The 26,309-nt window shown below is 36.8% G+C and overlaps 1 protein-coding gene and 1 pseudogene across 10 annotated transcripts in view; both read left to right on the forward strand.

Annotated features, from left to right (window-relative positions):
• The window catches only part of PMS1 (PMS1 homolog 1, mismatch repair system component), an 89,078-nt gene that overhangs the window by 13,448 nt on the left and 49,321 nt on the right, over nt 1–26,309 (forward strand). For 9 of the 10 annotated variants that reach the window (XR_002731666.2, XR_002731665.2, XM_023212417.2 and 6 more), the window contains exons 4-5: nt 8,128–8,230; nt 20,632–20,795. Coding sequence is in view for 8 of the 10 variants with exons in the window: in XM_023212417.2 (XP_023068185.1) it covers nt 8,128–8,230; nt 20,632–20,795 (267 nt within the window). In the remaining 2 variants the exon portion in view is untranslated. The remainder of the gene's footprint in view (nt 1–8,127; nt 8,231–20,631; nt 20,796–26,309) is intronic. The other variant, XM_023212424.1, reaches the window with a different exon arrangement.
• Nucleotides 24,663–25,433, forward strand: LOC111542802 (annotated as a pseudogene).

Below are 26,309 nucleotides of genomic sequence, written 5' to 3' on the forward strand. Positions count from 1 at the left end.
TCTTATTGTGTAACATATCTATGTGCCAGGTGACAGAGTGATTGTGAGGGTCTCTTGAGCTCTTGAAATTTGCCCAGTAGCCATGTAAAATCCTTCATTTGTGCTTAGGCTGGCAGACCCTATTTAGGCAAGAATGTTCCAGTACAGTAAAATGATAGGACTTCATACCTGTTGTTCTGGAAAAGTGACACAGACATGAGCTATTGTTGCTGTCTCTCCTTCTGGTCTTTGGACATCTGTTCAGTAGTCCAGTCTTACCAGGAGTAATGATGTATTCTCTAGGTTCATTGTGGTCTTCCCTCAGCCCTTCTGTTTTTGAAGTGCTGGCATAAGATAGTGTAGGTTTTCTCCATTTTTTGTGGCTACGGTTCCAGCTCAGTACAGATGCTGCTTGACTTATGAGGGGATTACATTCCTGATTAAACCTTTGTAAATTGAAAATACTATAAATCGAAAATACATTTAATATGCCTAACTTGCTGAGCATCACAGCTTAGCCTTACCTACTTTAAACATGCTCAGAACACTTACATTGGCCCACAGCTGGGCAAAATTACCTGGCAACATAGTACACCAGAGAGGATCTGTTGTTTATCCTCATCTTCACGTGGTTGACTGGGAGCTGTGGCCCACTCACTGCCTTAGCATTGCTAGCGTGTCCACTGCTTTCTACTGAATGCATATCACTTCTGCGCCACTGTAAAGTCAAAAAATCCTAAGTAGCACTGTTGTTAAATTGGTGAACATCTGTGTTCAGTTTTTTTTTACTTTTGGGCTTTTCTGGCTGTGTAACATCATGTCTTAAGTAGGCCAGAAAAATTGCAAAGGAGATGAAGTTTAAGTGGGAGATTTTGCTGTTGGAGCATAGAGGACTAGGGGCCCTTACTTATTAGAATCCAGATGTTTAGACATCATTAAAGGGAAATTGTTACGTGTACTCTTAAAACCGCTGTCCAAAATCTAGCACACTATGTATTTCTCTGTTTTCCTCAGCACTCGCTTTATTTAGAGTTCACAGAGCCTCCAAATAGATTTTGGGGAAGAGTGACTAGAGGGTTCAACTGGACATTATCCATTTTTCTCCCCGAGACTGTAAATGGGAATCCACAACTCTGGATCTTGTATGAAGAGTTTGTTTTTAAAATCGCATGAGGTTTGCACCAGGGAACCTCTGAATCTGCCCGTATTCTTTAGCTGTCGGTGACTACTTTAGAAGTTATATTTTTTTTCTGTTTTAGAGCATAAGTATTTGATTTTTTTTAAACTGTTGTTCAGACTTGACAGATAGGCTTTACACTTTATTTGGTAGATTATTGTCAAAAAAAGATAATTTGGCATTTCTGTATTTTCTGCAAGATATATGTAACCCTTCAGAGCTGAAATTGGTCATAATTAGCTTTGCCTGCTAGGTGGCAGCACTATACTTGGTTTTTAGAAATAGGTTTTACATGAGCTGTATGATTTATTCAAATCTTCACTGTAGTTCTGAGTTTAGATGGCAGTTTTGTATGTTTTTGTCCATTGGTCACTTTCTATCTTGTTTCCTTATTTGATTACTTAAACCCACTTAATAGGCAAGTTTATCATTTTGTCTTTGTTTTATTTTGAGGCACTCAAGTGGCCTTAAGTGTAAATAAAATAATTTTGCTCATCAGAATTACAAAAGAATTGTCAAAGTATCACAATAGTGGAGAACTATAAAGCTTTTTAAAAAAATGTTTGCAATGCCAAGCATTTATATTAGAAAATATTAACAGTATTTTATGGAGTTTCCTTTCTTACAAGTCTTTGGGAAAACCACATATAGATGTGTGTGTGTATGCATTTACACACACACCTACACTAACAACACAATGAATTTTTACATATGTATACTCCTGATCAAGATTTAGACCGTTATCAGAACCCCAGAAGGTTCCCTCATACCCACTCCCAGTCAGTACTCCTCAGAGGTAACTACTATTCAGACCTGTCAGCACAGATTAGTTCTTTATGTTCTTGAACTTGATATAAATGAAATCTTATGGTATGTATTATTTTGGCACAGAGTTTTTAATGATGATTTAGGTTTGATTGTACCTGAAAACTAAAGGAAATACAGAGCTAGCTGGAAGGAACTTTTATAGTAGTAGGGGACCCTAGTACACTATCTAGATCCCCCACTTCTGGACTGAGCAGTCAGCCCCCAGCTGCCAAGAGTGTTGGTGACTCACCCCTGAGTCTCCATCTGGAGCTTGCCCTTACTGCAGCTGAAGAGAGCTGCCTTACCCAAGTCATGCAGGACAACCTGCATCCAGTGAATCCAGTGACTGGTTGAGGGGTTATAAAGGTCCTGGTTCAGGACAACATTGCCCTGTGCCCACTGGTGATCATCCCAGAGAACCCCCCCCCAATAAACTGCCCGCTCACTAATCTGCATCTCAAAATGAGCTTCATGGATTAGGCAGCCTACAAATGTAGGTCTTCTGTACTTCAGTCTGTTCATAGTACTGATGAGGAAACTGAGGTCTTTTGAAGCCAAATGCCAAGTCTTCTTACCTCAACTTCAAAACACTGTCTCTCATACTCAAGTAATGTTCATTGTGTACTGCACACAGGGTGCTGTGCTAGGTAGTTGATTTCAGAGGAATTGTACACAGTGAAATATGAAATTTGTAACCTATTCAGGGATACATAGTGTGTTCAAGGCAAAGCCCAGAATTCAGTCCTAATTTCATGCCTTTCAGTAGTGAGTTTTCCATGGTAGGTTATGTAACCTCTTTACTAGCATGATTAGAAATGTATTTATAAAGTTTAAAAATACCCCCATATTAAATATTAAATTATTTACAAATATACCCAGGCCTGCATTGCTAAGTTCAATAGATTAGTTGTTAGGAGTAGGTGAGTTGAAACTTATATGGGAGGACTGTGAATAGTATTTGAGAAAAACAGGATGTTTGTTGAAGTCAGTTACATTTAAAAATAAATATTTTAAGTAAGAGTTAATGGGTGCTTTTTGGGAGAAAGGAGTTCATTTTTTAAACTTAATGAATATTCCTTAGCAGTCAAAGAATTGAGGTTTCACATATAGAAAAAATATATTTTCAAGACTGGCTTATTTTGAAACTTTTTAGATGAAAATTATAGTGAATGCAATAAAAATTAGTAATTTGGTTATTTTATCTACCAAACTAATTGATGCATATAATTTTAAAGTCATAGGGTTGTAAACCATCCTAGGCTCAGTAGATTGATACGTAATTGGGCACACTGTTAAACAGCCATCACCTATAACTCTAGTTGTTGACACTACTTTCTGTTTATTTAAAAATGTTATTAAGAAGAAAAATTAACTTAGACTTTCAGCAGAATTGAGTGGAGAAATCTAAAATACATCTGATTCTATGTTCTTTATATACTTGAATGATCAGTTTTCCTAATTTGTCAATTATAAAATAACTTCCAACCTTAAACAGTCCAAAGGAGTAAAGCATTATTTTTGTTTTGTTTTATTTTCTAATTTTTAAAATTTTTCGTAGAGATAGGATCTCACTCTGTGTTCAGGCTGGGCTCAAAATCCTGGCCTCAAGCAATCTTCCTACCTCAGCCACCCAAATTGCTGGTAGGCATGAGCCACTGTGCCCTGCAGGCATTCTTTTTATATTGACAGAGTAAACTATTGGTATTTTAAAATGGAATTACTGCTTTCATGATCTGTGATGAGTATATCAGCAACTGACACATTTACTGGTAATGGTTTTCTTTAAAATCCTAACGGCAAGCATAACTTCTTGAAATGTATTGTTTGTAGAGCAATACTTTTTGAGAAATTTGTCATCTTCAGTGTTTAATTACTAGTACTAATTACTAAGCACAGTAACTGGGTTGAAATAGAGAGAGTAAAAATCCTGTTTTGACCTTCTCACAAAAATTTTTATAAAGATTGTTTGTATATATTATTTCTATCACATAATAAAAACCATAAAATATTTTTCTTTTTAGGTGGTAGTTTATATATGTTATCAAAGAAATGTTTAAGAAACTAACAACGTTTTTGAACTGGATTTTACATGGAGGCTGGTTTTAGAAATACAGAAATTTATTTTATTTTATTTTTTTCTTAAAGAGCAGATTCTGAAGTAGGAGTCAGAAGCCTAATTCTAAATCCTGAGTGTTTGAATAGGAGACCTGGCCAAAGGCCAAAGTCAGATTAAGTTTTCTGATAATTTTTTTTTTTGTTTTCATTTATCAAGTGAGGTTCAAATAATGTCTTGAATATTGTGTACATACACATGCAAGTTATTTCTACTTTGGACTTGTATGTGAAAAGTAGGATGTAGCTGGATAAGATCATTAGACTTGCTTATTCCCCTTTGCAAATAGTGTTTCACCTCAGCATTCAATGTATACTTTTCTACATTTTGGGGAAATCCCTTCTAAAATGTAATAGCCATTCATAGGTAAATTCCTTCTAATTCCCACCAAATGTCTTCTTTCTGTAGTGTTAGTTCATTTTTTTCTCTCAGAAGAATAAATGTCATCCTCTGCATAACATTTATATTTATAGATTCATTCATCCACCATTTAAATGATTACAATGTACTGAATGTTACTCTCACCTTGTCAAACTAATTATGCAGTTGAGCCTTGAACATCACCCAGTTGAGGTGCAGACCACCCCCTTCCCCCTCCGCCACCACTTCGCCATGCAGTCAAAAATTCATGTGTAACTTTTGACTCCTTTAAAACTTAACTACTGTTGACCGGCCTACTGTTGACCAGAAGATAACATATTTTGTATGTTACATGTATTATATACTGTATTCTTACAATAAAGTAAGCTGGTGAAAATAATGTTATTAAGAAAATGATAAGAGAAAATATGTTTGCTATTCATTAAGTGGCAGCTGTTCATTAAGTGTTCATGTTAAGTAGGCTAAGGAAACGGTAGAAGAGGAGAGATTGGTCTTGCTGTCTCTGGTGGTGGAAAATCTGTGTGTTAAGTGGACTTGCACAGTTCAAACTTGTGGAAGGGTCAACTGTACATAATTTTGTGATGAGATAATATAGGATCTGTAGGTTTGTTTTTATATCACATCACGTTAAGTCTCCAGGGGTTGGAGGAGCAGAATGAGAAGCTGAGTCATTCTGTCTTGAAGATGGAAGTTGGGACTCACTTATTTGTGGGCCCACATGCTATAAAAGGGCCAGGGGAAGCCCCTAGTGTCATTATGATGGTTCTAAGCCAAGGACTCCTGACTCCTTTTCCACAGTGTAGGATTGTCTCCTATATTTTTTATAGCTGTGATGGAAGGGCTTTAGTCAAAATATATCTGGGAAGTTTTGAAGCAGTTGTAATATTTTGCTTCCTAAATACAGCTTCCTCACAGGTGATGGAACTCTGTTGAAAGGAGAAAAGCCAGGGCCAAGATCTCCCTGTTGTTAGGCTCCCCACAGTGGGTATCTGAGAACAAGTTCTGCAGTCAGAGTACTTTAATTAGTGCACAATACTTGCACAGGCAGGCAGGCATACTCACACACAGAAAAGAAAACATTTCAGCCATTTAGGCAAAAGTCTGTATTTCACCTGAATCATAAAGACCCTGAGTTTTCAACTCGTTTTTGTGTCAGTGTTCATCTAAAAATTAGCCCCCCAAAAACTCAAAAGACTTTATCATAATTACCTTAAATGAATTTTTGTCAAGAGGATTTTTACCAGAATTATCAGGATATATTCTAAGTTTTTTCTTTACTTTTTATCTAAACATTGAAGAAAAACTCTTTTTTTATTAAACATAAAGTTTAAATGCTTTTATGTAATTTTAATTTTGCAATGATATACTGCAATTTCTTGAAACTCAGTAAACTGGACCAGAGAGTCAGTTTTTAATAACTGATAACTAATATAGCCTCCAAGGTCCTCTAAGGACTTGTAAAACTTTTCCATTTAAAATACTGGTTTTCTTTATTTCTTCTCTTGACACCAGTAGATTCACTCTCTGCCACCATTCCTCAATGTCTCTAGTAAGTATCACCAGTAATGTGTGCTGTTAAAGATGCTCCTGATAGTGGAGTTACTGCAGGCTCACATGCTAGGGCCTGCACAGCTAATGAATTCTGAACCTGTGCCCGGTCCAAAAAGAAGTGTCCTGCTCCGGACACAGGGTCATGTGATGAAACGAACTCTCGAAATACAGTTCCCTTTCCTTCCTCTGTGGAACAAACACACTGGATTTCATAAATTTATGAGATACACTTTTGTGTTTGCTTTATGCTTACTGTCTTAGCCGTGAATCGCAAAGCATTTCCTATCTAAATAAATTTTCATAGTATTCTACAAATTGTAATTTGACAAAATTTTAATGTTGGAAAATAGCAGGTGTTTTTGTTTTTTACTTTAACATAAATGTTACATTATGCGCACTAAGGTCTTATTTTGCTTTTTAGCACTTCAGTTTGTTTGCCTAGACTAGAGTATATATGTTTAAAGGATGAGCAAGTTAATATCTTGTAAGATACTTTGAAGTGGTTAAAACAAAATCCCATGTAACCTTATAAAGTATTAGCATCATCTTCATCTTATCATCATCCTTCCCTTAAAGATGATCTATGTAATCATTTATTCAGGACCATCTAGAAGCCACTGGCAGGGTTAGTACTGGAACTCAAAGTTCCAGGGCCGCCTTTGCTCAGTGACACCAACTTTAGGTCAGGTGACTAGTTCTTTGGAGAAGAGAAATAGAATTCAGTTGACCTTGGCATTTTGGAAAAGCAGTTGGTTAAATGTAGAATTGTCTTTAAAAGGATAATTATGGAATAATTAGCCCAGAAAAGAAAATCTCTAGTACTTTCTGTCCTCTAAATTACACTGCTTTTGAACCATGGAATGTATTTTGGAAGAAGTAGATCCCTTAAGAGTACTCAGAAACTCATAACTTTGTTTTAGGTTCTGCTTTTTTGGGGGATAGTATCACAGTAATAGCAGCTTGACATAGCGCCCCTAGTAACAGTTTCATAGACTTCATTTTCAGAGAGAATCTCACGTCCTCTGATGATACTGTGAGCTGGAGAAGCCGTTTCTTTTTGTTGCTCTGATATTTCCTGCATGGTACCAACATGTTCCACAGAGCTGTAGGCCCTACAGTAAATTTGCTTGGGTAGGGCAGGGTGACAGAACCATCAAATATAGACCCACCTGGATTCAGATGAATTCCAGCGGTGGGGTTGGATTATTCTGGTGTCTAAATTATATGGATTTACTTTAGAATATTCAGCTCTTCATATAAAGATGGCCAAGAACGATTACTCCCAATTTTGGGTCATCATTGGCTCACCAGATGTGTGAGGAGGCTACCTTCTTCCCAATGCTTTCCTTGACAGCATCCCCACTCCCTACTTTTTTTTTTTGTTTTTTTTCAAACAGTAGCATATTTTACTATTGTTGTACTTTCATACCTACCTCATGGGGTAAGTAAATAGAAAGCTGAGGATGAAGCTAGCTCAAAAGAGGGCAGACACTTTAAAATTTGTATTTCTATGACTAACATTACTGAATGAAATGTCTTCTTGACTTATGCTTACATGTTTTAAAGATTTTTTAATTAATAAGAAATTTATGCTTAATGAGTTTAAAGCTCAGTTTTAAGAAAAAATATCTGTAAATATATATATAATTTAATTTTTTTTGGACCATAAACTTGAAATACAGAAGTGCAGTTTTACACATTATATAGAAGGGGGAGGGAATGATCACTTTACTGAAGAACTATTCATTTACCCACAAATTTATGGAAATAGTCTGTTAAAAAATAAGTTCCCTTAATACAGTTGATGTACTTGCTTTTACAGACATAAGTCACATAATGCATAGAACAAATGGCATTTCAGGTATACTTGTTTGTGTACAAGTGTTTATTGAAAGTGAAATACTCAAAACAGTAATTTGCAACGTAAAAAAATACAAGCTGGCCTGTTGCTTATTGGTGTAACTCTTAAGGAATATTACAAAAGAACTAGTCACAAATGTTTATTAGGTAAAATACAATATTGAGTAAGTATATTATGCAATAATCATTTCAAATCTTTGTTAATGAATCCATCGCAATATCTAAAGTGTTAGTTTTATTAGACTTTTTTTTCCCCCAGGTTTTAATTACAACAAGGACGGCTGCTGATAATTTTAGCACCCAGTATGTTTTAGATGGCAGTGGCCACATACTTTCTCAGAAACCTTCCCATCTTGGTCAAGGTAAGAAAGTAGCTTTGTATACAAACATTCTTTACCTTTTTTGTCTTAATTGTTTCTTTAAAAAAGGAAAAAGTTACTCCGTGAATACAAATGTATTGCTTTGGGCTTGGTCCTGATTAAGGCTAGTTAACTTCCAAGTAAACATTCACCCTTTATTCTAGCCACTGGTTTCTTAAATGTTTACCATTGTTCTCAAAAGGAACTGTATGAGAGACTGGACACTTCCATGGACTAGTTACTCTTCTGTAAAAACTAAGAGTATTTATTTTACCAGTGCTGAATCACCAGTGTCGTCTTCATATATGAAGAAGATTAATATTTTATTGAAATATATAAAACATAATTGATTTGGTAATAATGGTAACAAACCATACCATCAAGATATGATTAAATAGATAATTTAAAATACGTTTATTTATAGAAAACTTCAAACATACATAAGAAGTTACTGTACTTATCACTCAGTTTCAATAATTTATCAACTCATTGCTAAAGTTCTTTCATGTAATACTCTCGCCCATTTCTTTCCTTTCTGTATTTGAAGCAAATACATGTATTATTGTTTCTACTTGTAATGTAGTTAGGGTTTTATATACTTTTATGTAATATTATTACATTTTAATTGGTATCTTATGTTTTTATTCTTTATTTTATTTTATTTTTCCTGAGACAGGGTCTCACTCTGTCACACAGGCTGGATTGCAGTGGCGTCATCTTGGTTCACTGTAGTCTCTGCCTCCCAGGCTCAAGTGACCCTCCCACCTCAGCCTCTTGAGTAGCTGGGACTACAGGTACATACTACCACAGCTGGCTAATTTTTGTATTTTTAGTAGAGACAGGGTTTTGCTGTGTTGCCCAGGCTGGTCTCGAACTCCTTAGCCCAAGTGATCCACCTACCTTGGCCTCCCAGAGTGCTGAGATTACAGATGTGAGCCACTACGTTCAGCTGATAAGTTTTTAAATTTCTCTAAAAACTGTTTACTTACAAGGGTAAAAAAGATCTCTTTAGGCTTCAGTTTCACATATTTCCTTTAATCTTTTTTTAGTACTTTCTAGTAATGGGATGATTAAGAGACTATTAAAGTTATCACCTCTTTAGAGTCATGTTCAAAATAATTATTAGATCTGAAAAGGGACTTGTGGGTTTTGTTGTTGTTGTTTATCCTTCTGCTTCTCCAATTTGTGTTGTAAATTCATGTTTAATTTTGTGTTCCCCACGGTGAAACCCCATCTCTACTAAAAAATACAAAAAAACTAGCCGGGCGACGTGGCGGGCACCTGTAGTCCCAGCTACTCCGGAGGCTGAGGCAGGAGAATGGCATGAACCTGGGAGGCGGAGCTTGCGATGAGCTGAGATCCGGCCACTGCACTCCAGCCTGGGTGATAGCGAGACTCCGTCTCAAAAAAAAAATAATAATAATAATAATTTTGTGTTCCCTCATTGTAACTTATCAAAGTACATCCTGTATATTTTCTGTGGTTTTTTTTTTTCCTTCAGTTTCAATGTTAAATTATTGGATTTTTTTTTCTCAAAAGACTTCTGTCTTCATTTCATGTATAAAATATAAATTTCTTATGTTTTAATACTGCTACCAGATTCTCTCACTTGTTCTCTTATTTTGTAAATCCTTAGCTTAATTACTGATTACTTTTGCCCATTAGGAATTGATATTTTTGCTCCACATAAAGGAAAGAGTTAATAGAAACTCCTAAGACAACGCACATTTTTTCCTCATTTATTCAGTTAATGAAAATGAGCTGAAGTCTAACAGCTATTTTATTTGATGTAGAATAATCCAAATATTATATAGGTTTTAATTAAAAATAATAGATTATAGTTCTTTTACTGTATATCAAAGGTTAAGACAGAGAAAAGGCATTTTTAAAATAGGGCTCCTCTCTAGAAATAATCTGACCCCAGTTCTTACGAGTTCAAATTAGGAAACCATTAGGAGATATTTGAGTGGCTATCCAGTAGAGTACTTTGAAGTAATCTAGTTGCCTTATAAAACTTTAAAGAATTTATTTTTATCTTAGTAGTGACTGGTCTAACCTGGATGGCCAATGGTTTTGCATCACTCATACTTCTCATGCTTTTCTTTATTCATCTCCATGGGAACTACGAAATAACAATCCTTAGATATGGAATCCATCTGATCTTTGCCCTTTTGCTGTTGATTTTCCTTTTCCTGCTGACCTCAGTCTTCTACCTTAAGTAAGTGAGACCAGGTATGCATATTAAGGAATTTCTGTAGTCAACAAATGAACTTTACTTTCTTTAGTGTATTTCTTTTATCTCAAGAAACAAGAATAAATACTTAGAAGATCCGTAGTTGCAAAACTACTAATTGCTTTTCATAACTCAGTTTTTGCACCTAATTATAGTTGATTGGTTAGGAAAACAGCAGAAAGTCAAAGTCTTAATTTTAAGTTGTCCTAGATGGACATATTATATATATCTACACTTTCAAAAGCCTTTTATATTTATATTGACTTAGTGCTGATAGTTTTTGAGTGATTGAATCACATACTCACATTTCACCAGCTGTCATTTAGCTTCCATTTAAATATTTTCTGTGTAAGATAAAATTACACTTCAACCATCCTAATTTATACCTGTACATGTAGGGTTCTTGGACTAATTTCTGCTGTGAGGTGAACATCCCTGCTTAGCATTTACTCTTCATGTCATCTGATAAAATGATACCTGTGGGTGGCATAATTGTAGGTACAAGAACAACTTAACAACAAAATTTTATTTAGGTATTGGAAAATGTGTTACCCCTTTAAAAAACATTTTATTATTATTATTGTAGTAGTAGTATTATTTTAAGACCGAGTCTCACTCTGTCGCCCAGGCTTATTATTATTATTATTTTGAGACAGAGTCTCACTCTGTCGCCCAGGCTAGAGTGCAATGGTGTGATCTTGGCTCAGTGCAGCCTCCACCTCCCAGGTTTAAACAATTCTTGTGCCTTGGCCTCCCAAGTAGCTGGGATTACAGGTGTGTGTCACCATGCCTGGCGAATTTTTGTATTTTTTTTAGTAGAGACAGGGTTTTGCCATGTTGACCAGGCTGGTCTCGAACTCCTGACCTCAAGAAATCTGCCCTCCTCAGCCTTGCAAAGTGCTGGGATTATAGGCGTGAGCCCAGCCTAAAAAACATATTTTACAGTGTTTTAAACTAGTTTACTAGAAATTCCAGCTCTGGTTTTTCTAGGTGTGTATTTATTTTATGGATTAATTCAGCCATTTAAAATGATTTATGTGTTTAACAGTATGTCACCCTAAGTTGCCCTTCCCTTCTGTTCACTTCCATTTTAAAGCATTTTTTAAACTAAAAAGAGAAATAAGTCCATCTTTTAAATTATTGTACCAAGAACATGGAGTAAATTATTAGCTTTAGTCCTGTCATCTTCTGTCATCACCTATATTCCCTTTACCCTAGATAATCAATATTAAGCTTTCCAAATTGATTTACCTTCCTGGTCAAATTCTTTTAACATCTCTCAGTACTCTGCCATAGAAATTTCTTGTATATCAAAAGTAGTATTTAAAGGGCTCTGATCATTTTGCTGCTGTCACTAGAGTTTCAGAACATCATGTTCTTTGTAAACTCCTACTGTGTGATTGTGCATGTATTAAAAGATCTTTTCATCTTAAGAATGGAACTTTTATTCCTTAAATATTTTAAGAAAACTTTCTGATATATTCAACTGACCATACCTTTACATTAGGAATATAGATAGCTGCCATTATAATAATTGGCACACCATAGGGTCGTGTAAAAATATAACAGGGAGCATATTACAAGACTGCAGTTTAATTCTGGTGTTTGTAGGATGTGCTAAAGTGAGAGCTGAATGATTTTCTTGTAAAACATGATAGTATAATGAGGCCTCCTCCCTATTATTGGCCAATATTACTTGGTACTTTCAAGGAAGTACATTTCTTTTTTTTTTTGCTTTTTGAGGCAAGGTTCATTTAGAATCAGAAAAGACTTTTCCATAAGTATGTTTTATTCAGACATATAATTCTCATTAATAATTCTCAATTGGCTGGGCGCAGTGGCTCACGCCTGTAATCCCAGCACTTTGGGAGGCCAAGGCCGGCAGATCTTGAGGGCAGGAGTTCAAGAGCAGCCTGGCCAACATGGTGAAACCCTGTCTCTACTAAAAATACAAAAAATTAGCCAGGCGTGGGGTTAGGCGCCTGTAATCCCACTGAGGCAGGAGAATCGCGGAAGGCAGAGGTTGCAGTGAGCTGAGATTGTGCCATCGCACTCCAGCCTGGGCAACAAGAGTGAAACTCCATCTCAAAATAATAATAATAATAGTTCTCATTTTACTTTCAGAGGATATTTTTAGGTGCTGAAGCAATAATTTATCAATATACAGATTAGGTATAATGTGGTCTTAGATACATAACATATATTTAAAAATCAACAGATATCTCTTTTTACTTTCATATACACATTTATATTTTGCCCTCGTGATTTCTGTCTTCCTTCTGTCTAGAACTACAGTGCATGCCATTATATTTGTCATCTAGGAACTTACTGACTAGTGGGGAACACAGGTGAGTGAATAATGACAAAATGAAGCCACTGACTGCCTAGAGAAAGGTTAGCAAGTTTTTCAGAAAAGGTGACGTTTGAGTTGGAAGATGGTAGGAGTTTGAAGATGATAGATAAGACATGGAGTATAACCTTTCGGCAAGAGAAAAATAATGGATACAGAGTTTCAAGAGACCATTGCTATCTGCATAGCAATGAGGGGGAAAAAACATAATTTTAAAAATTTGTAGTCTTTAAACTCATTGAAGAACTGTGTCACAGAAAAGTTTAAATGGACAAAGCTCACAGGAGAAAGACTACGTCTTCCTAGAAAAGAAGTGCCTGGTGGCCATTTACATCGGTGGGAGCATTAACTGAGTCACAGGTAGATAAAGGAGCAAGCCTTCTATAAATAAGGAATCTTTTATGGTACTCGGAGAAACCTGCAGAACTTTTAATATCCCCTTGTGGGCTGACATGACAGATTAGAGTATGGGATCCTCAAAGAGAGCTAGTCCGACCCCCACACTGAATCTCAGCAGGACTTTTGTTGAGTAAAAAGTGATAAAGAAAATTGGGACTGAGCTAGAGAAAGAAGGATCTTAAAGCCAGAGGAGAGACCTGATTCCATGTTAAAGACATTTGAAACCAAAGACATTTGAACTGGAACTAAAAGGTTCAACTCAGATAAACTCCTAGAGTTTATCTTTGAAGAGATATATTATTCACTCTACCTGCTTGGCAGGAAACAAAGCACTTTCTCTGGGAGAAAATATTTCCTTCTTTGGTATCTATTGTTCTTTTGTACACAATGTTTGGCAAAACTAAAAATTTTGAGAGACTTGAGGAAAGGAAAATGGGATCCATAATCAAGAGAAAAAATAGTGTAAATAAACTCACCAATAACCCAGATGTTTGAATTAACAGACAAAAACTTAAAAAAAACTTAAAAGAATTTAGAAGAAAAGATGGTCAAAATTGGTAAGAAGATAGCAAATTTTAGCAGAGAAATGGAAACTATAAAACTAAATGAAAATTCTAGAACAAAAAAAGTACCATGTCTGAAGAATTAATTGGATGGACTTATTGGAGTCAGATCAATAAAAATGATATACAAACAGAAGCACAGAAGTAGAATGGGAAAAGAACGTCAGAGACCTGTGGGGCAACATTAAAAGGTCTAACATACATGTGACTGAAATCTCAAGAGAGAGAATGGGGCAGAACAAAACCTGAAAAAAAAAAAAAAAAAGAAGAAAAATGTCTGAGAGCTGGGCACAGTGGCTCACACCTGTAATCCTAGCACTTTGGTAGGCCAAAGTGGGCAGATCACTTGAGGTCAGGAGTTTAAGACCAGCCTGGCCAAAATGGTTAAACCCCGTCTCTACTAAAAATACAAAAATTACCCAATTTTTTTGTGTTTTGGCTCATGCCTGTAATCCTGGCTACTTAGGTGGCTGAGGCAGGAGAATCTCTTGAACCCAGAAATTAGAGGTTGCAGTGAGACAAGATTGTGCCATATGCTCTAGCCTGGGCAACAGAGTGAGACTCCTGTCTTCAACAACAGCAACCAAAAGAACTACTAACAAAATTAAGATTAAAAAAAGAACATGTCTGAGAATGTGCCAAGATTTTTGAAAAGATACAAAGCCACATACCAAAGACAGTGAACAGAACCAAGTGGAATAAAAATAAAGAGAACCACAGCTAACCACATCATAATTGAATTACTGAAAACCAGTAATGTGTTGGACAGGAGTGTTGTTAAGGCAGTGTATTATACTTTAATTGGAAGTGTTTTTTCTTTTTTAGAGATTCATAAAAGTGTGGTGCTATTTACAGCTTTCATGAAATACTAAAAGCAGCCAGAGCAGAAAATACATTGAATTCAGAGGAACAACAAAAATAATGACAACTGACTTCCCATCAGAAATATAGAAGTCCAAAGAAAATGGAATGACATCTTTTAAGTATTTAAATTTTTCAGCCAGGTGCCGTGGCTCACGCCTGCAATCCCAGCACTTTGGGAGGCTGAGGCATGCGGATCACCTGAGGTCAGGAGTTCAAGACCAGCCTGGCCAACATGGCGAAACCCTATGTCTACTAAAATTATGAAAATTAGCTGGGTATGGTGGCGCATACCTGTAATCCCAGCTACTCGGGAGGCTGAGGCAGGAGAATCGCTTGAACCCAGGAGGAGGTTGCAGTTAGCCGAGACCACGCCACTGTACTCCAGCCTGGGTGACAGAATGAGGCTCTGTCTCAAACAAAACAAAACAAAAAACAAAATTTGACTTAGACTTCTATAACCAGGAAAAATACCCTTTAAAGAATGGGTACAAAGTGAAGGCAATTTTGTACAAATAAAACAGAGAATCTCCCATGATGCACTAGAAAAAAATACTAACAGGATTTTTAAACTGAAGGAAAATGATTCTACATGGCAGCCTGAATCCGCAAGAAGGAAAGAAAAGCACTAGAAAATGTGTGGAAAAAATGGAAAGACAGAGTATTTTAAAAATTCATTTTACAAAAACAAAACCAGTATATTGTGGAGTTTATCATACAGAAAAGTAAAATGCATGACAAAAACTTTACAAAAGGTAAGAGTAAATGAGGTACACTATTATAAAGTTGTTACATTGTGAAATATAATTTATTTCACGGTAATCAAGGTAGACTGATAATTTAAGAATATATGTTATACTTTCTAGAGTAACCACTAAAAGCAATACAAAGTTACATAGCTAAAAAGTCAATAAAGCATATAAAATGGAGTACTAAGAATGACATGGCAGAATTCAGTGCGAGGATTTTGGAGTAGTAGAAGCAGGAGGTTTAGCTTAGAAAATGGTAGTGTAGGTGTTAGATTATGAAGGGCCTTTTATATCATACCAGGTAGTTTGTACCTTACCATTATGAGCCACTGGAATTTATTTTAGGCAGAGGATTGATATCATGTTATTTACAAAATTAACTGCTAGGGTTAATATTCTGTTATTTACAAGATTAACTGGTATTTTCTACTATAAATTTTGTCTTTAAGATACTATCTTCAACTACTAGGGTTTGAGGGGAGGGAAAGGACTTGACATAAATTGGAGAGAGACTTCTAGGATAGAATAGATAGACCTATAGATAGATAGACCTGCAATATTGCAGTAAAGAGTAGAGGGAAGAATCGATTCTGTCTGTAGTATCTGCCTTTGGAAACAATTGGATGTTGGTGTTATATGAGAAAGGAAGGAGGTGTAGTATCAAACCCAAGGAAGAAGATAATGAGTTCCAGCCTGAGTGTGGTTGATTTCATACACCTTGAGGATAGCCAGGTGGAGATAATGAGTGAGCATCTGTCTATAAAACTTAAAAGAGTCGTGTAGGTCTCAGATATGTGTCTTAGTTAACGAATTCTAAGATGTGCATTTTGTCACACTTGACGTCCCTGAAAACAGATTGTGGCTTATAATTAATGGCCTCCCAAACTCCTTTTTGGAAAGGCAGCAGTGGTGAATGTTCTTATTGTTGTATCAATTGAATTTTGTGCAATATTGATAATTCGTGTGTTGATTGGAGGAATAAACAACTTCATATTTTATTGCAAGAAATGCTTTATGAGACTTAAAAAGGGAAATAGTTACAACTAAATGAAGCTGTGTTAAGTGCCAAAGGATTGCTGTCATATGCAAAGCATTGAGATTGATGGCACCAGAAGAAATTGCCATATTCATGGGAGTAAAGAAATTTCAAAGCAATGAGAGGCTGATGTGACCATTTCATGTGTTACACAGGACTGTTGTTAAAGCAGTGTATCATAGTTTAATTGGAAGTGTTTTTTTCTTTTTTAGAGATTCATAAGAGTATGGTGCTGCTTACAACTTCCATGAAAAGAATCATTGGCATATAGGTAGTAGTTGAAGACATGAGAATGGAGGAAACATCTAGGGGAACAGAGAATGAAGTGAGGTGTCTGTGAATAGGATCTGGTATGGATTCTGGTGTGTGTGTATTTTCCATTTAGCAGTAGAGGCAGAATGCATACCTGCTCTGACTGCTAAATGCATGCAGTTCTTGATCTCCATCAGCTTCTGCTCCAAAATTTGTCAGTGACCTTTATACTTTCCTAAGCCAAAGAATAGTACCACCAAAGTGTTACTAGTGAGAAATACGATGGTGTTCCAAGGAATTTAATCCTGCCTTTGGAAGTGATGCATACAGTTAAGCCAAGGAAATGCTCTATATAAAAATAGAGGAAGACCCCCCCCCCAAAAAAAAAAATAATCGTTAGTAATGTTACATGCTGATGAGGCACCAGATCAAGAAAAAAGCAGAAAAACATCAACTATGAGCAAAATAGGAATATTGCACTTCCTTTAGTATTTTTCCACAAAAATCTTTTCCCCCATCTTGTTTTATATTTTTCTTATAGTAAATTTCCTTTCAAAAATTACAAGTACTATGTGTCTTCCATAAATAAATAATTCAGACAAATACAAACTTTATTACTTTCTCTTATTTTTTTTCTTCAAGTATTCATTTAAGACTTTTTTGTTAAATGCCTACAGAGTATTCGTCATTGTTTAAGGTGCTAGGGATATAATGGTAAACATGGTAGTCCTTTGCTCTCATACTTGTATTCTAAGAGGCGAGGCAGACAGAAGTTTTTTCAAGTAGTGACATTTTCTAAAAAGAAAGAAAACATAGTTCCATTGTAGAAGCAGCAGCCTTGGATAGGGCATTTAGGGATGGATTTTCAAAAGATATGATACTCTGGGCCAGGCACTGTGGCTGAAGCCTGTCATCCCAGCACTTTGGGCGGCTGAGGTGGGCAGATCATGAGGTCAGGAGATGGAGACCATCCTGGCTAACGTGGTGAAACCCCGTCTCTACTAAAAAAATACAAAAAATTAGCCGGGCATAGTGGTGGGTGCCTGTAGTCCCAGCTACTTGGGAGGCTGAGGCAGGATAATGGCGTGAACCTGGGAGGCGGAGCTTGCAGTGAGCTGAGATCGTGCCACTGCACTTCAGCCTGGGAGACAGAGCGAGACTCCGTCTCAAAAAGCAAAAAAGATACTCAAGCTGAGATCTGAAAGAGTTAGCTGTGGAAAGGTTGACAGAAGAATATGTACAAAGGGTCTGAGGTGGAAACAAGTCTGATGTGCTGTAGGAACAGAAGGAAGGACATTCGTAGGAGAGAACATAGCCATGAACCAGGTCGTATAGGACCATGTAAGCTTTATACCTCTTAATTCCCACCCCTTTTCTCCAGTTAACCAGTGTTACTGATATAGTTTGGCTCTGTGTCCCCACCCAAATCTCATCTCAAATTATAATGTCCATGTTTTGAGGGAGGGACCTGTAATCCCCATGTGTCTAGAGAAGGTGGTGATTGGATCATGAGGGCGTTTTCTCCCATGATGTTCTCATGATAGTGAGTTCTCAGGAGATCCAGTGGTTTTTGTAAGTGTTTGACAGTTCCTCCTTCATGCACTCACACTCTCTCATGCCACCTTGTGAAGAAGGTGCCTGCTTCCCTTTCCGCCATGAATGTAAATTTCCTGAGGCCTGCCAGCCATGTGGAACCGTGAGTCAATTAAACCTCCTTTGTTTACAGATTACCCATTTTAAGTTATGTTGCAGAGCCCACCCACATTAGCATCTTCTGTTTACAGTCAAACTTTTAAGATGCTTTGCACAGCACATTTATTTTCTCGTCTTGTTGTCATAAAATGTCTTTTTTTCCCCCCCTTAGAAACAGGGTCTTATTCTGTCACCCAGGCCTGAGTGCAGTGGCACAGTCATAGCTCACTGCAGCTTGAACTCCTGGGCTCAAAGGATCCTCTCACAGCCTCCCGAGTAACTAGGTCTATAGGCATGTACTAACATGCCAGGCTAATTTTTTATTTTTTATATTTAAAGATGGGGTCTCACTGTGTTGCCCAGCTGGTCTCTACTTCCTGGGCTCAAACCATCCTACTGCCTAAGGTTCCCAAGTAGTTGAGATTATAGGTGCAACCCGCCACACCTGGTGAAATCTCTATTTTGGTATTGTAGTCATTTGATTAGAGTTTATCTTGTCTTATTTTCATGAAATACATTTGGGTGATACACTTCTGGATCTTTGCAAGTCCAAAAATGTCTTCATTTTGCCCTATACCTATCTTAACTGGCTGTCAATTTCTTAATTTCTTCTTAATAGGTAGTAAATTGTTTGTCTTCTAGTGTTATAGGTGAGAAATTTGATGTTAGTCCTTTCTTGTAAGAAACTTGTTCTTTCTGTATGACAAAGTTCGTAAAATTCTTTTCTTGTCCTCAAAATTTAGAATTTCCAGTAGAATGTAGTTTCTTTTTTCTTCCTAAAATATTCCTCCTAGTAATGAAGTAAGCTCTTGAAATTGACACTTACGCCTTTAACTCAAAAATTTTCTTCTAGTATTTATTTAATTACATCTCCATTTGTTTCTTTTTCTCATTTTGGAACTTTAAAACTACTAGTAATTTCATTTTCTCCTCTTGGAACTTTAAAACTACATAAAATTTTACACTACAGTTTCAAAGTCTTGTATATTCCTTATGATTGCCATTTTCTTTGTGTTTTTGCCCTATGTTATAAGCAGTAGGACAAAAATTGACCTTTTGCAGCAACTTTAGCCTTTTTGACTGATTCACGGTTTTACATAGCAACCCAGTTCACACATAGCTAATGAAAACAAAAATGTCGTGACATAATATTTGTCCTAACTATAGGTGATGCACTCTATTTTCTGTTCTAGTTTATTCTGTCCTTTTATTCTATTTTAGTTAAAAAGAAAAAAGATGGCAGTTTTTAAATACTAAATCAGTGATTCTCAACCAGGGCAACTTCATTTCCCAGGGAACATTTGGCAGTATCTGGAGATATTTGATTGTCACAACTAGGGAGGATGCTATGGGCATCTAGTGGGTAAGAGGCCAGAGATGCTGCTAAATATTCTACAATGCACAGGACAGTCCCCCACAACAAATTACCTGGCCAAATGTCAGTGCTGCCAAGGTTGAGAAGCACTACACTATAAATTTATTTCATTACTCCTCAGTGTAATGATTCTCTACTCTGACTATACATTCATAAGAATCACATGGGGAGATTGATTTCATAACTCTGAGATTAACTGGTGACTAGTAGTTTTTTAATGTTTTAAATGTTTCGTTTTTCAGTGTGTTAAAAATATGTACCATCGTATATGGTTATGACAAACATTCAGTCCTAATTTTATGTGGCAGTGATTTTTTTTGGGTAAAAGCTAGTGGTTAATCTGATAGTTCAGCAGTATAATTTTTACACCTTTATTGAGCTTTCCAGTTAAACTGTAAGTTAAAAAAATTCTTCTGTTAGATTATCCTGTGTTTTTGAATGTTGTTGAAAATGAGGTAAATTTAACTTGGTTACTAGACATTATTTCAGGTAAGAATTTCCAGTGACATAAGGTTATTATATAAACTGTGTAATCTGGTATCTCCTGTAGATTATATTTTAAAGTCCAGAATAAGCACCATTCCCAGGTAGTTTACACACCAGCAGATTTTGTATGATACTGCATTCTTGTAAGCCCGTGTTTCTATGTGGTGATAGAAGTAAGATTATGCTTGTTTAGACTACATAGAGGAGGTCATACTTCATAGGTCAGTCTTGTTACAAATAGAAGAGTCTAGCATGGAATCAGAGTATTTGCAAAGTTGAGCCTTTGGGTTTCTAGAATTGGAGAAGACCTTCAGTTATAGAAGGGGTTAATTACAAATTGTATTTGGATTTGAAGATCTGTGACATTCCTTCCAAATCTAAATATGCTTTTCTCTTGTCTGTCAATAGGTACAACTGTAACTGCTTTAAGATTATTTAAGAATCTACCTGTAAGAAAGCAGTTTTACTCAACTGCAAAAAAATGTAAAGATGAAATAAAAAAGATCCAAGATCTCCTCATGAGCTATGGTATCCTTAAACCTGACTTAAGGATTGTTTTTGTACATAACAAGGTAAGCATTATTTTATTTTTATAAGTTTCTGGGTATATGATATAAATAAATGAACAGTGTATACTTTCTAAATCAGTTAAATATGGGCTATGACTAAATGTGTGCCCTCACAAAATTTTGTTGAAAACCTAATCACCGTGTGATGTTATTAGGGAGTGGGGCCTTTGAGGAGTGAAATTCATGCCCTTAAAATAAAGGAGACCTCAGAGGGCTGCCTTCCGTCTGCCGTGGGAGGAGGCCACTACATAGTCAGAGACACCGTCTATGAACCAGAAAGTGGGACCTCACTAGACAGCAAGTCATCTGGTACCTTGATCTTGGACTTCTCAGCCTCCCAAATTGTGAAAAATAAATTTATATTGCTTATAAGCTACCTAGTTTATGGTATTTTGCTACAGCAGCCCAAAGACAACATGTGAAGTCTTTTTTTCAAAATGCTAGTCCACATTTGTCTAGTTTTATCTTTATTACATAAAGAGTGTCTATAATTGGTTGCCCAATATGTATATGATCTGATTGAACCTTTCATTTCTTAATCTCTAAAATCAGGGATTCTACCAGCAGATGTTTTTCATCTAAGAAATGGCTTGAGTGCTTCCTTTTATCAGGTGCTATGATAGATTCTGAAAATATGAAAAACGAGTAAGACTGGTTCTTTTCCTTTAAAGACTTCACAATTTAGTGACATTTTTACCCTCTACATCGTTTATTCTTTGGAAGAGTGTGTGTGTCGGGAGGATACAAGTGTAATTTTGTTACATGGATATGTTGTGTAGTGGCGAAGTCAGAGCTTTTAGTATATCCATCACCAGAGTAACATACATTTTACCTTTTAAATAATTTGTCATCATACACCCTCCTCCCTGTCTCACTCTTGTGAGTCTCCATTGTCTGTCATTCCACACACTATGTCCATACTTGTGGTTTAGCTTCCACTTATAAGTGAAAACATGCAGTTTTTTGTCTTTTTTCTGTATTTGTCTTTTTCTGAGTTTCACTTAAGATAATGACTTCCAGTTCCATCCTTGTTGCTACAAAAGATGTGATTTCATTCTTTTTTATGATTGAATAGTATTCCACTGTGTGTACATATACGTTTTCCATATCCATTTATATGTTGATGGCACTTAAGTTGATTCTATATCTTTACTATTGTGAATAGTGCTGTGATAAACATATAAGTACAGGTGTCCTTCTGGTATAATGATTTCCTTTGGGTAGATACCCAGTAGGGAGATTACTTGGTCAAATGGTAGTTCTATTTGTAGTTCTTTTAGAAATCTCTGTACTGTTTTCCATAGACCTTATGCTAATTTACATTCCCATCAGCAGTGAGTAAAGGTTCCCTTTTCTCTGCATCCTCACCAACATCTGTTATTTTTCATCTTTTAATCGTAGCCATTCTGACTAAGGCAACATGATAATCTCATTGTGGTTAGATTTGCATTTTTCTAGTGATTAGTAATGTAGAGCATTTTTTCATATGCTTGCTGGCCATTTGTCTTCTTTTGAGGAATGTCAATTCATGTCCTTTGCCCACTTTTTAATGGGATTATTTGTTTCTGTTTTTGTTTTTTGAGCTTCTTATACCTTCTGGATGTTATCTTTGTTGGATACATAGTTTGCAAATATTTTCTCCTATTCTGCAGGCTGTCCGTTGACTCTGTTGATTATTTATTTTGCTGTGCAGAAGCTTTTGAGTTTAAGGGAAACTCCAGCTCCTTTCTTTCCATTTTTCAAAGCAGGGCTGATAAGAGAAGGTAGTCATCTTGTTGCTTGTGAATCTTAAAGGAAAGAAAGGTTTGTATATTTTCTAATTATTCTGTTTATCTGATGAAATTTCACATGGGTATCCTGCAGGAAAGCGAACTACACAGCAATGTGGAAACCTGATGGGGAATAGGGAATTAACATTTATTGAGGGCCTACACAATGCCAGGACCTGTGCTAGGTGTATTAATTTTCTGTAATCCTCCCAGCAACAACCAAGTGATGTAGGGATTATATCAGTTTTGCAGTTGTTCTCTGAATGGAATTCAGATAGGTTTAATACTTTGCTCACTGTTGTGCAACTAGTAAATTGAGATGGGATTTGAAACTTAACATGCCTTCAGAGTGCTTACACTCTACTATGTTCTTTTCCTTTTTTTTCTTTCTTTTTTTAATCGAGAGGGTCTCGTTCTGTCACCCAGACTGGAGTACAGTGGCATGGCCACAGCTCACTGCAGCCTCAGGCTCAAGCAATCCCTTCCACCTCAGCCTCCTGAGTAGCTGGGGCTACACATGTGTACCACCATGCCTGGCTCATTTTTAATTTTTTTTTTTGTAGAGATATGGAGGGTCTCCCTGTGTTGCCCCGGCTGGTCTCAAACTTCTGAGCCTTCAAGCAATACACCCTCCTTGGCTTTCCAAAGTGCTGGGATTACGTGTGTGAGCTACTATGCCTGGTCCTTTTTCCTATTTTAATACTACTTTACATTTATATAGTTTTTTCCCAGGTTTCAGAACAGTTACAATAACTTTGTGAGATAGAAGGCATTATCTCTGTTTATATGGGGGAACTTAAAGCTCAGAGCAACTAAAGAAATTGTTTCATATTTTACAGTAATAGTGCTGAGGTAAGAACCTTTTTTGATCCAGTTTTCTTATTGTCAGGAAGATTCTTTATTAAAGCCATAGTAGAATGTTTTTGATCAAAATCGTTGATCATTTAAAATAAATAAAATAAGAATAGCAACCTATTCTTGTTGGCATAGAGCTCAGCCAAATGATACCTTGAGATTCCTTCCAGCGCCACCATGCTATGATTCCTTAGGATGTTGGTGGATGGAGGCTCATCCTACTAATAAAAATAACTCTATGACTCTGGATCCAGAGGATATTTAGTAATAAAAAGTTTGTCCCCAAATTAATAAAAGACCAACATTAGAAGGAACATAATAATTAGGAAGGAAAAACAGAAAAAGGTAAAACATAAAGAGAAATAGGAATTATATATTTGTAAAAGAAAAGTGGGCTGAGTGCGGTGGCTCACACCTATAATCCCAGCACTTTGGGAGGCCGAGGTGGGTGGATCACGAGGTCAGGAGATCAAGACCATCCTGGCTAACACAGTGAAACCCCGTCTCTACTAAAAATACAAAAATTAGCCAGGCGTGGTGGTGTGCACCTTTAGTCCCAGCTACTCAGGAGCCTGAGGCAGGAGAATCACTTGAACCCGGGAAGCGGGGAGGTTGCAGTGAGCCGAGATCGTGCCACTGCACTCCAGTCTGGGCTACAGAGGGAGACGGTCTCAAAAAAAAAAAAAAAAGAAAGAAAAGAAAAGTGAGTAGAAATCTTTTGAGTTAGAAAATATAATAAGTGAAGGCTGGGTCTGGTGGCTCACACCTGTAATCCCAGCACCTTGGGAGGCCGAGGCAGGTGGATCACTTGAGGTCAGGAGTTGGAGAGGAGCCTGGCCAACATGGTGAAACCCCATCTCTACTACATGTCCAAAAATTGGATGGATGTGGTGGCAGATGCCTGTAATAGCAGCTACTCAGGAGGCTAAGACAGGAGAATCGCTTGAACCTAGGAGGCGTAGGTTGCAGTGAGCCGAGATTGCACCACTGCACTCCAGCCTGGGCAACAGAGACTCTGTCTCTAAATAAATAAATAAGATTATCATTTCGTGTGTGATGAAAATGAATATATTAGAAATGTTTGAAATGACATGAGAGTTATTTTCAGTCAAATATATATCTTCTAAGTTTTTTTGAGAGGTTTATATCATTTTCCCAACCAATGTAAGATTATCAATGTAGGTATTTTCTTTAGAAATTGGAAAGCAGGGGCCCCGCCACTCGCTCTCCGGGTGGGGCGGGTGGTGCCTCCGCCTCCACTTACACCTGCCTGCGCGTGGCCCTACGTGAGAGGGCAGAGGCGGGGTGGAGGTGTTGGCGTGGCCACATGTGGGCTGCGGTTGCCGACTGTGGTGTGGCAGTGGAGGAGGAGTTGGGGCAGGCGCTGAAGCGGGATCCGGATCCATTGCTGTGCACGCTGGTCGGGGAGAGTCCAATGCCCCTCGGTAAGGAGCATCGACTGCGGGGCCTCTACCGACCTTACTAGAAAGATGAAACCTGATGAAACTCTTATGTTTGACCCAAGTCTACTCAAAGAAGTGGACCAGAGTCAGAATACAGCTACATTTTCTCCAGCCATTTCCCCAATACATCCTGAAGAAGGGTTGGTTTTGAGGCCTGTTTGTACTGCTGACTTAAATGGAGGGTTTTTTTTAAGGTATTGGGTCAGCTGACAGAGACTGGAGTTGTCAGCCCTGAACAGTTTACGAAATCTGGGGATTATGTTACAGTTGTAGAAGATGTGACTCTAGGACAGACTGTTGCCACAGCAACTCTGGTAATAGAACATAAATTCATCCATTCCTGTGCTAAGAGAGGAAGAGTAGATGTTGTGGTTAGTGATGAATGCAGAGGAAAGCAGCTTGGCTAATTGTTATTATCAACCCTTACTTTGCTAAGCAAGAAACTGAACTGTTACAAGATTACCTTTGAATGTTTACCACAAAATGTTGGTTTCTATAAAAAGTTTGGATGTACTGTATCTGAAGAAAACTACATGTGTCGGTTTCTAAAGTAAAAATCTTATAAGAAAATTGTTAAAACAGCTAATGCTACAAGGCTCCACTCTTCCTAGAGTTAAAATATTTTGTTGCTGCAGCCAAGTGACGTCCATAAATACTGGACTGAAAAAACATTGTAATACTACAAGTAAAATGACATTTACAAGATTACTTTGGGCTGATGGGAAATGCTGTGAATTTAGATTACAAATGAATATTATAAACGGGATGATATTTTTTCATGTCTTTTTTTCCTTTTTTATTTCATTGTACATAATTCATGTTTCGATCTCTAAAACTAGACAATCACCTTTAAAACTTTGGATCTTTAAAAACAAATACCCCATTACTCCTAAAATTTGACTGAAATAAACTCACAGATTTTTTTTTTTTTTTTTTTGCTTTCTGCTTAGATTTTGTGTTTTTTTTTTATTATTATACTTTAAGGTCTAGGGTACATGTGCACAACGTGCAGGTTTGTTACATATGTATACATGTGCCATGTTGGTGTGCTGCACCCATTAACTTGTCGTTTACATTAGTAGTCTCTCCTAATGCTATCCCTTCCCCCCCCCCCCCCCCCCCCCCCCCCGACAGCCCCGGGTGTGTGATGTTCCCCAACCTGTGTCCAAGTTTTCTCATTGTTCAATTAAGGGGATGATTTTTAACCAAAGGAATATATTTTTAACTTGAATCTTTTCTTGCATTGTATTTTTCCAAAAGTTTCGCTTCATTTCTTGGTAGTCAAGATTATGGGTAATAAGGAGTTGTATGTCTGCTATCTGTGTTGCTAATTAAAAAAAAAAAAGTATATATCGAATAAGGCTGTTTCTTATCACATGCATAAAATTAAATCTTTTTGTTTCAGAGAAACGTCTCAGTACACTTAGGGA

This window comes from Piliocolobus tephrosceles, chromosome 11 (genome assembly GCF_002776525.5).
Source record: "Piliocolobus tephrosceles isolate RC106 chromosome 11, ASM277652v3, whole genome shotgun sequence".
Lineage (NCBI taxonomy): Eukaryota > Metazoa > Chordata > Mammalia > Primates > Cercopithecidae > Piliocolobus > Piliocolobus tephrosceles.